Source organism: Schistocerca nitens, chromosome 1 (assembly GCF_023898315.1).
Source record: "Schistocerca nitens isolate TAMUIC-IGC-003100 chromosome 1, iqSchNite1.1, whole genome shotgun sequence".
In the NCBI taxonomy this organism is placed as follows: Eukaryota; Metazoa; Arthropoda; class Insecta; order Orthoptera; family Acrididae; genus Schistocerca; species Schistocerca nitens.
The window spans coordinates 224,970,461-224,984,971 of NC_064614.1; the positions used below are offsets into that span (position 1 = coordinate 224,970,461).

A 14,511-nucleotide genomic window follows, 5' to 3' on the forward strand; every position below is an offset into this window, starting at 1 on the left:
ATAAATTTGTGAAAGTAAGTATTAGTGTGCTGCGACACATACGTATTGTCATGTTCAAGGTCATTTCAGACTAACAGCACTCACAGTATGCTTTATTACATATGTGTGTTCCGTCACAATTATTCAGCAAAGTGATTCAGGCCTTCTAATTGCAGTAATTTTGTATCATGCCTGCGTTGGCAGGCATGATACAAAATACATATCCAGTTGTGCACTGAATCAGAGATTATGTACGCCACTGCTGTAATCAACTAGTTCAGATCTATCTAACGTCGATTCAAGTAACTAAATATTTACTTCCATGTTAGATCAGAACCTATTATAATCTTTTACTCATTAATTATTCCGTACCAAAAATATTGTAGTTCACTGAGTTGTCAGTCAAGTGGCTTAACTAATCGGAATGTGGTGTCCTCATAATAGAAAACCAAAACGAATTGCAAAATTATTTAGACACGTTATCTGCATTGTGCTATAAGTGATAACTGACCCAGAACACTGCTCTCTTACGGTCGTATTGCCAGGTCTGATGTAACTGGTGCCTAGTCCGTTGTCATGTGTCGCGTTGTTCTCACTAAGGCAAAGGTCCCGAGTTCGAGTCTCGGTCGGGCGCACAGTTTTAATCTGCCAGGAAGTTTCCATCGTAGTTAATGGTTAATTTTCTGCTGTAATCCCAGCATCACACGGTTGCCACGGCCAAATCCAAAAGAGCCCATTTTCGTGTTAACTTGTGCATGTTTTCAACATTCAAAGACGTAAATCATGTGTACCAATCTCTACTATACCCTCAAGTAAAATATGTGACATGAACGTTCGGTAATATATTCATGGTGTTGAATAGTTCATTATATGATGATGTTACTTGAGGCATCGTAACAGTCATTAAAGGGTGTCACTGTTCTGACGACTTTTAATGCAGATTTATATCCGTGGAGGAGCAAATTATTTTCGTCATTTATTAACTAATATAAATGAAGTAATTTGTTTTCTAACATCAGGCATTTAATTACAGTCTTTACATTAGTTATACTGAAATTAGGGAATAATAGGTAAGACATTGCAATGAGAGGGATTGTCAAATTACTTTACGTGAAATCTCAAATATAAACATTTGTTGTGAAACGATAAACCGAAAATTAACGGTCTTAAATCAATACTACGAATATGTTAATAGTTTGTAACTTTCAGTAGTAGCCTTGTAGATCCTCCTTTCCAACCAGATCTTCCTCTTTTCCCAGTATTCTTAGCTGGTACAGAACTCACAGTATCAGAAACCATGTATCTTCCACACCTATAAATTCTTTTTGTATCTGGTGCTATTATTACTATGATTGTCATTACAATTACTATTATCACTATTAGTGGCAGCAGCTACAGAAGTACAAGTACTGCCAGTATTAACTTTAACAGTCCATAGTCAGTATTTTTTACTCTCATTGTTACTTCAGACACTAAGATCCTTTTAATACTATTTGTCTTTTTAAAATTGTTAGTACTTAGGAAACTATGATGCAAAAATGGTATGGTATTTGTGAAACCCTGGTCCATGTGAGAGAAGGCCTGATGGCCTAATAAGATCAGGTTAAATACATAAATAAAATACTATACTGAATCACTCCTTGTTTTGGTGCTACGCTTCTCCGTACGAGTTAGTTCTCTGAGAGAGTATTCAGTGAGACCTCATGGCGGGTAGTTGTGGTGGGTAGTTGTTTGGTTCAGCTCACGCAGAGATAATAGGAAATAATTGTTTGAACTGAATATATGAAAACTTTTAAATGCAAAATGTTATAAATAATTATCCGTGTATGATGGACCGCGTGGTGAGGAATGTAATAAATGGGAGTGGAATGTTATGTGTGTAGATACCCGTAGTTACAAAAGATACTTTTTAATTATGATGTTTTTATTTGTGACAAATCTGTTTTTATTTTTAACAAACCTGTGTGGAATATGCTACATACTGTCCACTATAAGGTCAACATGGCTTGTATGATACAATCAAAAGGGAATAGGACATATAACAAGTTTCTTGAAGACAGAAGACGACAGTGTTAGCTGTTGAAATTAGTCATCAGGAATAAATAGCACTGACGCTATCGTGGCTATTAAAAATTTCTTCACAGAAAGTACAGTTCGCTCTTTGCCATATCTAATTGAATTATGACTTGTTAAAATGGCTTAAGTACAGTTTTACCTTTTTTTGTTTAGTAAAGTATGTTGTCGGGATATTGAACACAAATACGTACGGTACTGTTAACAGGACTTTAATCCAATCAATCCTTGACCAAACACCAAGGCCTCAATCTTTTCACGTAGTGTCAGTGGGACTTAGGTCCAGGACTTAATACTGGACTGGTCTGAATCAGTTACATTTAAGCCTTGTGAAAACATGGAATTTAAGTACTCTACAGATGTGAAAGGACGTGCAGTGACTTCACCTTACATACGTAGCTCTGTATGTCACACATTTAAGCTTCCATGGCCTAATAATATGAAAGGTGTAGCTTTCCCTAGCACCTTAGCATATACCCAAGGCAATGTTTCCATTGAACCAAGAAAATAGCGGACATTCAGCAAGTACTGTCATATATTCCCCATGTTAACTGGAACAATACGGCCGGAGCAGGTGACGTTAGTGAAGAAGATTGAAGAACCTTGTTAAATCAGTGTTTGTATAATCACTGATTCAGCGCCAGGCTTAAGGACCACGGTTTAAATTTTGTTTGTTATGTGCCTAGTGCTCTAAAAGTATTAAATATTACTTCTGGAATAATTTATACACCTGCAAAAATGAAGGAGAGAAACTGTTTTACATGAATTTAGTAGTCACTGAGAAAAATGTATTAAGCCACTATTTAGTTTAAGCAATAATGTTTTCAGATGTATGATTTTATTCGAGAATAACAACCTGGAAATCCATACAAAATACTACACACATCAAAAAAATTTTGCATGACCTCGGTTCCGAGAGTTCTGGAACCTGTGCAGAAAATTGGAATGGAGATCCACATAAACATCATTTCCGCCGTTTTTATTGCTCATGAAAACCACACATTGCATGTTGTACCACCATACAGCGAGACCTTCAGGCTGGTGGTCCAGATTGCCGAACACACCAGTACCTCCAATACCCAGTAACAGGTCCTCTTGCATTGATGCATGCCTGTATTCGTCGTGGCATACTACCCATAAGTTCATCAAGGCACTGTTGGTCCAGATTGTCGCCCTCCTCAACGGCGATTCGGCGTAGGTCCCTCAGAGTGGCTGGTGGGTAACTTCGTCCATAAACAACCCTTTTAAATCCATCCCCTGCTTATTCGATGGGGTTCATGTCTGGATAACATGCTGGCCACTCTAGTCGAGCGATGTCGTTATCCTGAAGGAAGTCATTCACAAGATTGGGAGGGTGGCGCTATTGTCAGGGTTCCTCCGAGCCATACACTACAGTAGTACCCCTTGGGCGGCCTGAGCGAGGCATGTCATCGACAGTTCCTATCTCTCTGTATCTTGACCATGTCCGAACAACATCGCTTTGGATCACTCCGAGACGCCTGGAAACTTCCCTTGTTGAGAACCCTTCCTGGCACAAAGTAGTAATGAGGACTTCATCGAACCGCATTATTGAACGTCTAGACGTGGTTGAACTACAGACAACGCGAGCTATGGAGCTCCTTCCTTGTAGGATGACTGGAACTGATTGGCTGTCGGACCCCCTTCGTCTAATAGGCGCTGCTCATGCATGGTTGTTTACATCTTTGGGTGGGTTTAGTGACATCTCTGAACAGTCAAAGGGACTGTGCCTGTGATACAACGTCCACAGTGAATGTCTATCTTCAGGAGTTCTGGGAACCGGGGTGATGCGAAACTTTTTTTTATGTGTGTATTTTTGGAATTTTTAACAAATGAATTGTTAAATGGACTTACATCCATGCACTATAAACACTTTTAATTACGTCAAATTGCTTCTGAAATGAAAAGTGTTGTAATAAATATAAACAAGAATAACTGTAGCATCAGTTAAAGTAGTTTGAATTGAAGTCACACAATTGAACCACATAGTCACACAATTGAACCACATGTAAAGTGTTTTAGTTTCTCAAAATCTGAGTCGATGGACTTATCTCCATCGAAAAAGTCATGATTCAGTTATGAGAAATTTCAATGAAATCTGCTAACAAGTGTTAAACACTTAAGCGACTGTAGGTGAAAACTTGTGTCACGCTGCAGCTGACCTACCTCTTTGCCGCCGGGCGGAACACGCCCGAAGTCGGCGGGCGGCATCGGCCGCTGCTGCATCTGCATGCCGCCTGGGAAGTCGTAGGGGAGCGGCCGGGGTACGCCGACTGGCTGCGTGGGTGGCGGACCGCGGCCGCCCCCTGTCAGCTGCCTGCTGAGGGCCTGCGCCGTGTTCTGCATGTCCGACAGCAGCTGCTGCATCGATGAAATCTGCTCCATGGTCCTGCAGCGAATGGATGGTAGCAAACGTCAGACGAAAAGAGACCTTCGAAAAACCTATCAGCGGACAGTAATTAACTTAGTGGAATTCAGTGGAAGAGTGGAATGAGTTTAGCTTAGTTCTACGCACTTTTGAACGTCTAATGTACACTCAGGTGCTTACTGAGCGCTATATTCGGGCTATCGTTTTCAGAGCGAAATTCAGGAGTGATTATACACTACTGGCCATTAAAATTGCTATACCAAGAAGAAATGCAAATGATAAACGGGTATTCATTGGACAAGTATGTTGTACTAGAACTGACATGTGATTACATTTTCACGCAATTTGGGTGCATAGATCCTGAGAAATCAGTACACAGAACAACCACCTCTGGCCGTAATAACGGCCTTGATACGCCTGGGCATTGAGTCAAACAGAGCTTGGATGGCGTGTACAGGTACAGCTGCCCATGCAGCTTCAACACGATACCACAGTTCATCAAGAGTAGTGACTGGCGTATTGTGACGAGCCAGTTGCTCGGTCACCATTGACCAGACGTTTTCAATTGGTGAGAGATGTGGAGAATGTGCTGACCAGGGCAGCACTCGAACATTTTCTGTATCAAGAAAGGCCCGTACAGAACCTGCCACATGCGGTCGTGCATTATCCTGCTGAAATGTAGGGCTTCGCAGGGATTGAATGAAGGGTAGGGCCACGGGTCGTAACACATCTGAAAAGTAACGTCCACTGTTCAAAGTGCCGTCAATGCGAACAAGAGGTGACCGAGACGTGTAACCAATGGCACCCCATACCATCACGCCGGGTGATAAGCCAGTGTGGCGATGACGAATACACGCTTCCAACGTGCGTTCACCGCGATGTCGCCAAACACGGATGAGACCATCATGATGCTGTAAACAGAACCTGGTTACATCCGAAAAAATGTCGTTTTGTCATTCGTGCACCCAGGTTCGTCGTTGAGTACACCATCGCGGGCGCTCCTGTCTGTGATGCAGTGTCAAGGGTAACCGCAGCCATGGTCTCCGAGCTGATAGTCCATGCTGCTGCAAACGTCGTCGAACTGTTCGTGCAGATGGCTGTTGTCTTGCAAACGTCCCCATCTGTTGACTCAGGGATCGAGACGTGGCTGCACGATCCGTCACAGTCATGCGGATAAGATGCCTGTCATCTCGACTGTTAGTGATACGAGGCCGTTGGGATCCAGCACGGCGTTCCGTATTACCCTCCTGAACCCACCGATTCCATATTCTGCTAACATTCATTGGATCTCGACCAACGCGAGCAGCAGTGTCGCGATACGATAACCCGCAATCGCGATAGGCTACAATCCGTCCTTTATCAAAGTCGGAAACGTGATGGTACGCATTTCTCCTCCTTACACGAGGCATCATAACAACGTTTCACCAGGCAACGCCGGTCAACTGCTGTTTGTGTATGGGAAATCTGTTGGAAACTTTCCTCATGTCAGCACGTTGTAGGTGTCTCCACCGGCGCCAACCTTGTGTGAATGCTCTGAAAAGCTAATCATTTGCATATCACAGCAACTTCTTCCTGTCGGTTAAATTTCGCGTCTGTAGCACATCATCTTCGTGGTGTAGCAATTTTAATGGCCAGTAGTGTATAACGATTTAGTTAATGCTTTATTCTCCAAGAAACTACAGTACTTGTTTTGAATAATTGAGGCCTCTGATAGTGTTAAACGGGATATATGACAGATGAATTGTTATCGAGAAGTCAGCTGAGTATATGTATGTTTCTGGGCAACGTTTCAAGAAGTATTGTACTTATCTTCTAATCATCTTAATGCAGCTGGAAGCTCCAGTAGAGATTTCTTTCCGTTTGATAATTAAACTTGGGATTTTAACTCCGCCTTCTCCAAAACGCAATGAATTTTTTTTCTGTTTACCTAAAAATGTTTCGACATTTGTATTTCATGTTCTTTTAGTATCGATTTTGTTTCTGTAGAAATATACAAAGTTCATGGTTGTTTTTCAATTGTAGACCTAAAAACTATAACCTTTTGCATTTTTTATTTTGTTTTGACTGCTCAAGTTGATACAACATTAATTGTGAAAGTCCAGTTGAACAGATCGGCTTGCTTTTATACCTTCCTATGGTTAGAAATCAGGCCACCTGCAAAGAAGTCGGCAGAATTTGCTTAGGTACTTTTTATGAATAATTTTCGGAGGTTAGTAGCGGCGTAAGTCTTGTGCTTCCGTTTTTCGTCCCATTATAAATCTTTAGTGTGATTCATCTTTTGGTCGCACTTACATACACTGTTTCTCACACCTTCTACATTTCACTCTCACCTGTCATCACACAAGTAAATGAGATTTGGGAGAAGACTTTATGTTGCAGAACACATCGAGAGATGATGTAATTATTGCTGCTACTCACTTGTTCGTCGTCTTTTGTGCGGTGTGGTGTTAATTCTGAATGTCTGGTGAGAGCTTCTGTAGTGCACCTGCTGTAGGAAAATTTATTTGATTTGTGTGTGTGTGTGTGTGTGTGTGTGTGTGTGTGTGTGTGTGTGTGTGAGTGTGCGCGCGAGAGATGGATAAATAGATAGAGAGAGAGAGAGAGAGAGAGAGAGAAGGAGGAGGGGGGAAGGGGCTGCGAAACAAGTGTTTTTGGATAATCGAAGATGTTTACTACACTATATATTCTTTGACAAAGTGTGTATGTGTTGCATAGTGATGTGTATTAATCCACTACTTTCTTCCCTTGTAATATTCTCTCTGTCTTTCTCTCCCTGTCTCCCCCCTTCCCCCTGTTACCCATCTCCCCCCCTCCCCCCGCACACACACACACACACACACACACACACACAATCAAGTAAGTTCAGTCGCAGCAGAAATGGAGTCACTTAAACTTTTCTTGGGAAAACGATCAGATTCTCGTTTACTGTTAATGTGATATTACCACTTCCTTTACTTGTCAGTAAGGACCGCAAATGAAAGCAACAAATAGTCATTTAATTTTTTGAAAAAAAAAAATGGTTCAAATGGCACTGAGCACTATGGTACTTAACATCTGAGGTCATCAGTCCCCTAGAACTTAGGATCACACACATCCATGCCGAGGCAGGATTCGAACCTGCGACCGTAGCGGTCGCGCTGTTCCAGACTGTAGCGCCTAGAACCGCTCGGCCACTCCAGCCGGCACTTTTTTGAATAAAAATAAGATACTGGTTAGTGTTTATAATGATTTCAGGAAAAACTTGGAAGTCTTCAAAATCTGAAGCTGTAGAAAAAATAATTAAACTCTGGACTGTTTCTGGATTTCTATAGCCTTTGATCTGATCAATCATGACCTCACGTTTTGAAAATTATACAAATATGGGATACAAAGAGTTCCTTGTAACTAGTTTAAATCGTAACTTTCTGACAGACGATATATGACTGTATTATCTCATGAAGGTACAAACTACTTTTCAGGATATAAGAAACTGGTTATGGAGATCCTCAGAAATTCTGTTAGACCCTTTCTTACTCTTACTTATTATTAATGGTTTGCCACAACACATTTCCGGAAGCATTGCAAGTATTGTTTACCGACAGAATTTTATTAAATGATACAATGAAGCTGACTTACTCGAGAAGGTCTATCATAAAATGAGTTGCAGTAGATGTTTTGGAGAAAATTTTAGGGTTATAGGTGAGAAGACAACTTTACTAATAAGCTTTAGAGATATAAGAATAAATTCCAGAAGCAATATAATGCTAGAATTAGGAGGATGTAGCACTGAACAGACATTTTACACAAACCATTTATTATTGGTTTTCCGCAAACAAACGTATTTTACACAAAGTTTCTAGAAGCGAAGGTAGAAGATTATTTAGAATGGGAAAAACGTAATCAACTACTCGACGAAAGGTTGCATAAACGCTACTATGCTGTAGTTTTCAGTCCAAAGACGGATTCAATGCATCTCTTCGTGCTAGTTCATTATGTGCTACCCTTTTTATCTCTGCATAACTACTGGAACTACATGCATCTGAACATATCCCTCAGGATGCGTCCTATCAATCGATAGGACGCATCTTTTAGTCAGGCTGTGAAATAAATTGATATTTCTCTCAAATTGACACATTTCCTCTTCGTCAGTTATTCGATCTACAAAGGGTGATCAAAAAGTTTTACACAGTCGTCTCTAATTTTTTTATTTTTTGCAGGAGGAGAATGTAAGTTTTTGTGAATATACTTGGAACATTTAGATATAAGTTGGTATATAAAAGCATTTTATTTTATTTACAGGTGAGCCATAATGGGCCGTGAAGTAGATGTCAGGTTGCGACAACGGTCGGTGATGAAGTTCCTCTTCAAGACCGACAATGACTCTGCCACATCGATTGACAGGAAGTTGCTGCCTGTTTATGGCGAGGACACAGTAGATCGCAGCAGTATCCAGCGGTGGTTGCAGAGTTTTCAAGAAGGTGATTCCTCTCTACTGGACAATCCACGATGAGGTAGACCATCGACGGCAGTGAGTGATGTGAATAAGGACACCATTGATCATATCATCCAAAATGACAGATCTGTGATGATACAACAGCTTGCTGAAATGACTCGTAGTGGGTAGTGTGGTATCACTGGTACAGTCACTAGGGTACATATAAATCTGTGCACGTTGGGTGCCTAGATTTATGACAAGAGAAATGAAAACGATGCGGAAGAATGTGTGCGAGGGTCTCATGAAGACCTTTACTCAAGAGTGGAAACAGTGTTTTGACGGCATCATTACCCAGGATGAAACATGTTTGTTTTTGTATGAACCTGAGAGCGAAACCCAGTCCATGGATCGGCGTCATCCGGGTTCCCTCGGAAGAAGAAACCAAGACTTTCACGAACAGCAGGCCGAAAGGTGATGGGCTAATTCTGGGATCAGTGTGGTGTCATTTTCATTGACTTTTTGGAACCTGGCTCCACAATTAACGGCGACCGTTATTGTTTGTCATTGGACACGCTGCGACGTGCCTTCAAGACCCACAGACCACAGCTTCAGGGTCGGCACATCAGACTACACCATGACAATGCCAAAACCCATACAGCCCTTATAACACAGGAGAAAATCAGGAAAATGGGTTGGAAAATTGTTCCTCGTCCTCCCTACAGTCCGGACTGGGCTCCGTCTGATTTTTACCTCTTTGGTCGTCTGAAGGCCCACCTGTTGCGGTAAAACATTTGATAGTGAGGAAGACCTTATTCCCTGTGTCAAGCGATGGTGTAAAAGTCAATCCCCAGAATGTTACCAAAGTGCATTTACATAATGGAAAGAACGTTGGGCCAGATGCGTTACAGCTGATTGAGGCTACACTGAGTAGGCTTAATGTATAGACAAATGTTCCAAGTATGTTCACAAAAAACTTCATTCTCCTCCAGAAAAAAATAAAAAAATTAGAGACGACTGCGCAGAACTTTTTGAACGCCCTTTATACACATTTAATGTTCAGCATTCTTTTGTAGCACCATATGTCAAAAACCCCTATTCTCTTCTTGTCTGTATCGTTCATCGTCACCGTTTCACTTCCATAAAAGGCTGCACGTCTCACCGATACCTTCAGGAAAGACTTCTCGTTTTCAGAAAAGTTTTTCTTGCTATTGCCAATCTGTATTTTATATCATCGCTATTTCATCAATCATCAATTTTTTTGTTGGCCCAACAGAAAAACTCATATACTACTTACAGTGCCTCATTTCCTAGTCTGATTCTATTAGCCTTACCTGATTTAATTCGACTGTATTTCATTACCCTCGCTTTACTTTTGTTCATGTTCAACTTATATCTTTTGTTTGGCAGTGTCCATTTCATTCAGCTCATCTTCCAAGTCGTTTGTCGTCTCTGACAGAATTACAATATCGTCAGCAAACACAGAAGATTTTTTTCTTTTCCATGAACTGCATTTCACTTTCCAAATTTTTCCTTGGTACTGATAGCTCAATGTATAACTGAAATAACATACGAATGCTCATGGACTGCTGTAATGTCGAAATAGTACTATGTGCTTCTTATGGGTTCAAATGGCTCTGAGCACTATGGGACTTAACATCGGATGTCATCAGTCCCCTAGAACTTATAACTACTTAAATCTAACTAACATAAGAACATCACACACATCCATGCCCAAGGCAGGATTCGAACCTGCGACCGTAGCGGTCGCGCGGTTCCAGACCTACTATTGTATGGTGTGCTGTTCTCGAGAAATGCACATTTTACAAAACAGCCATTAAATATATTACAATAATCTAAGCAAGTTAACAAAAGATTGTGACAGGTAGTGGTATCTGAGAAACCGATGAAACTAAATACTATATGACTCACTAACTTTAGCGTATATGTGAAAATGTTTTTATTGTTTCGTTCACTATGCATTGTAATGGCGACAGAGTCCTCAGCGTGTTTCATCCACAATGTGGTAGGTGGAAGCGGGTGATTTGGTTGGAGGATATCTCAATATAATGCGCGATGCGGAACACTTATTTCTTTTAGAAAAATCTATATTCTTTATGACTTCTGAACTTTACCTTGTTAGTGAATATACTCGCTTAGACAACCCTCGCCCTGTTCCATCCATACTGGCATTAACTTTACGTCACGTAGACATATTTAAATGCGGGTAACGCCACGGGGCTAGTGCTAGTTTAGTAATATGCTCTTAACATTTAAATTTTTAATATCAAAAATTTAATATTTAAATAAAGCCGGAAAGGAAACGCGCGAGCCGGCCGTGGCGGCCGAGCGGTTCTAGGCGCTACAGTCTGGAACCGCGCGACCGCTACGGTCGCAGGTTCGAATCCTGCCTCGGGCATGGATGTGTGTGATGTCCTTAGGTTCGTTAGGTTTAAGTAGTTCTAAGTTCTAGGGGACTGAGGACCTTAGAAGTTAAGTCCCATAGTGCTCAGAGCCATTTTGAAACGCGCGAAATTATAAAAAGGATTATACTCACGAAGAGTAATCGAAATGTTTATCCTAAATCAATGTAGTGTACCGTTCGATTATTCATTTGTTACGAGTAGTTTTTGTTGTTGAGTTTATCTGGATCTTTTTCTTAGTGATTCTGTTGATCGTCGGTGAAGCGTTACTGACGAAAACGCGCTGAGAGATTAGAAACTGAGGTGTTTGATCTTAAACGTCGTTATTATAGTCTGAATCGTCAAACTGCGCAAGCATCTTATTATGCCGGACGAATGAAACAATGAAAACATTCTCACATGTACGGCAGAACTCGTAAGTCACAGAGTGTATAGTTTCTCCTAAGATTATTTATTGCTTCACATTTCGCGGAGTTTTGCCCGCCACACTCGCCGGCTGCCACGCACCGTGACCAAACTCCCTTACTAACAGCATGAGATCAAGGGCTATCTACCACCACAACGAGTAGTGGCAGCGGATGGATATAAGTCTGTCAGTACGATCACACACAAGCCTTTTATGTATTGCATTGATCGTTCCGGCGGCTGACGGTAGAATATTTTATACATTATGACTGGAACATACCCAACACTGGTGTTATATCCTACAATATTTATTAACTATTCCACGAACCGGTTTTCGGCCGTTACGCCATCATTAGGTATAAAGACGAATATGTGGTGCAGCGAAATTTTGTTGTATCAAAGATTTTAAACTAGTGCATCTACAGAGTATCTCCAGTTTCAGAGTTTTATTTAGGTCCTAAATTACTAACAGATAAGGTGTAATAGTGTTACTAAGCAGATCAGTGAAGCAGCTGTTGTTATACAAATTAAAAAGTTTTTAACACAAAGAGAGAAATTATAGAAAAGTGGGGCAAGTGAGTAAGAGGGGTAATTTACAATATGGAGTGGGTGGGATTATGTAAGGGAACTGTGTGTGGCCCTCCAGTACTAAGCTTACATTGATGGACATGTTTATTAATTTCCATTATTTCAAGATAGTTCATCTTCCTTCCTTTCTGGATGTGATGTAGTACTTCATGTTTCACCTCGTAACTATGACCTTCTTTAAGCATGTAGTCTGCGAAGGTAGTGTCTCCGTTTCTAAGTTTCCAACTTGTGTAGTGTTCCTTCAAGCGGGTACATATTGCCCTGCGAGACTGACTTATATAGAATTTGCCACAATTACAAGTAATTTTATATATTCCATTCTTTTCCAAAGGTGGAGTGCTGTCTTACCATTGGGAAAAAAGTGTCTGACAGTGTTGTCCGCATAAAATGATGTTTTTACATTCCTGTATTTAAACTTTCTGGCTGTATCCAGTGTGACTTTTTCTAAGTATTGAATTGTGTACCATTTATTGCGTTCTTGAACTGGTGGGTCAAAGACGGGACAAAGAAGAGAGTACACCTGTTGTTTCTATTTTTTGTGCATTACGAAGTCTACTATGATAGGAAGTTAGCCACTGTTTGATGGAATTTATACTCCTTTTATCAATAAAGTTCCAGGATATGTTCTTTTTTTAATAGAAAATTGCACTTACCAAGTAATGATCCTAGCTCCTATCGAAATAGTCCATTTGGCTATCTATACACAGCTATCAACATTTATGGTGGTCTTGGAAGCGAGCAGGGAAATTTTCAACTGCGGTGCTTGTAAGATCATTTGTCGCAGCTCGTTGGATGTCTGTGATATCTTAATGAAGCTTTCCTTTCAGTCGCCTATCCACTCGCGGAAAGAAGAAAAAGTCGCAAGAAGACGGGAGAATGTAACGGATGTGGAATGGTACGAATAGAATGTCTCGCCAGATACTCGGTAATAGATTAAGCAGTATGGGGTTTTGCATTGTCAAGCAGTAAGAACCAGTGCTGAGAATGTCACAAATCAGGTGATGTCGTACTGCCTGTCGTAAACGTTTCAAGACTTCGATGTAAAGAGTTTGTCAGAGCTGTAGGGACATACTCGCTGTGAACTAATCCTTTACCATCAAAGAATGCGATCAACATTGTCTTTGTTCTCGAAGGTTGCCGTTTGACTATTTTCGAGGCTGGTGATCCAGGACTCTGCCATTCAACACTTTGACATTTCGTGTGAGGCTCATACTGGTAGCACCAACTTTCATCCCCAGTGACAATCTTTGACAGAAATGTGGGATCAGGTCTGGCTCTTTCCAATAGTTTAGCAGAAATTCATTTGTCTTTCCTCATTCTGTTTGTCTGTTAGTGTATGAGGGACGAATATTGTTTTAAGTTTCCGTTTCCCTACATCTTAGCGTGAAATCTTATGGCACATATAACGATTTAAATTAAGTTCTTCTGATATCGCATGCCCAGTTACATGTCGGTCCTTATTGACTTACACGCTCCACGTTTGCATCGGTATGTGCTGTAGACGGGAGACAAGCTCTGAGATCGCCTCGCACCGAAACTCTACCTCCACGAAACGTTTTGTGCCACTCGAAAACAAGACTTCTTGAAAGAGCCTTACTTACATATGCTTGCTTAATCTTTGGCCACGATTCGCTAGTGGTTTTCCCGAGCTTAACGCAGAACTTAATGTTCAGTCTTTGCTCACAATCAACATCCATTGTGTCACCGTAACTAATGCACCAACAACCCAAACAGTGTGTTGCCAAGCACAGTCCTGCCACCTAGTGAGTTTGCGTGGAAACATAGCCAAGGTCATTTCAAGGACGCACACATACCAGGTAACATAAAAACAACTTTTGTTTCTGTGGTGTCACCGCCAGACACCACACTTGCTAGGTGGTAGCCTTTAAATCGGCCGCGGTCCATTAGTATACGTCGGACCCGCGTGTCGCCACTATCAGTGATTGCAGACAGAGCGCCGCCACACGGCAGGTTTAGAGAGACTTCCTAGCACTCGCCCTAGTTGTACAACCGACTTTGCTAGCGATGGTTCACTGACAAAATACGTTCTCATTTGCCGAGACGATAGTTAGCATAGCCTTCAGCTACATCATTTGCTACGACCTAGCAAGGCGCCATTATCAGTTGCTATTGATATTGTAAATAATGTACAGACAAGAGCTACGTTCAACATTAATGGATTAAAGTATTCCACCAGTTACATCCTTTTTTTCTAGTCTAACTTCCTTGTCCTGTTCCAGACCTCA

The 14,511-nt window shown here is 41.1% G+C and overlaps 1 protein-coding gene across 1 annotated transcript in view; it reads right to left on the reverse strand.

The window, feature by feature from the left end:
• Positions 1-14,511, reverse strand: part of LOC126238404 (translation initiation factor IF-2-like) — a 234,864-nt gene that overhangs the window by 10,625 nt on the left and 209,728 nt on the right. Inside the window, exon 4 of the mRNA XM_049947791.1 lies at positions 4,237-4,459. Within this exon, the coding sequence (XP_049803748.1) occupies positions 4,237-4,459 (223 nt within the window). The remainder of the gene's footprint in view (positions 1-4,236; positions 4,460-14,511) is intronic.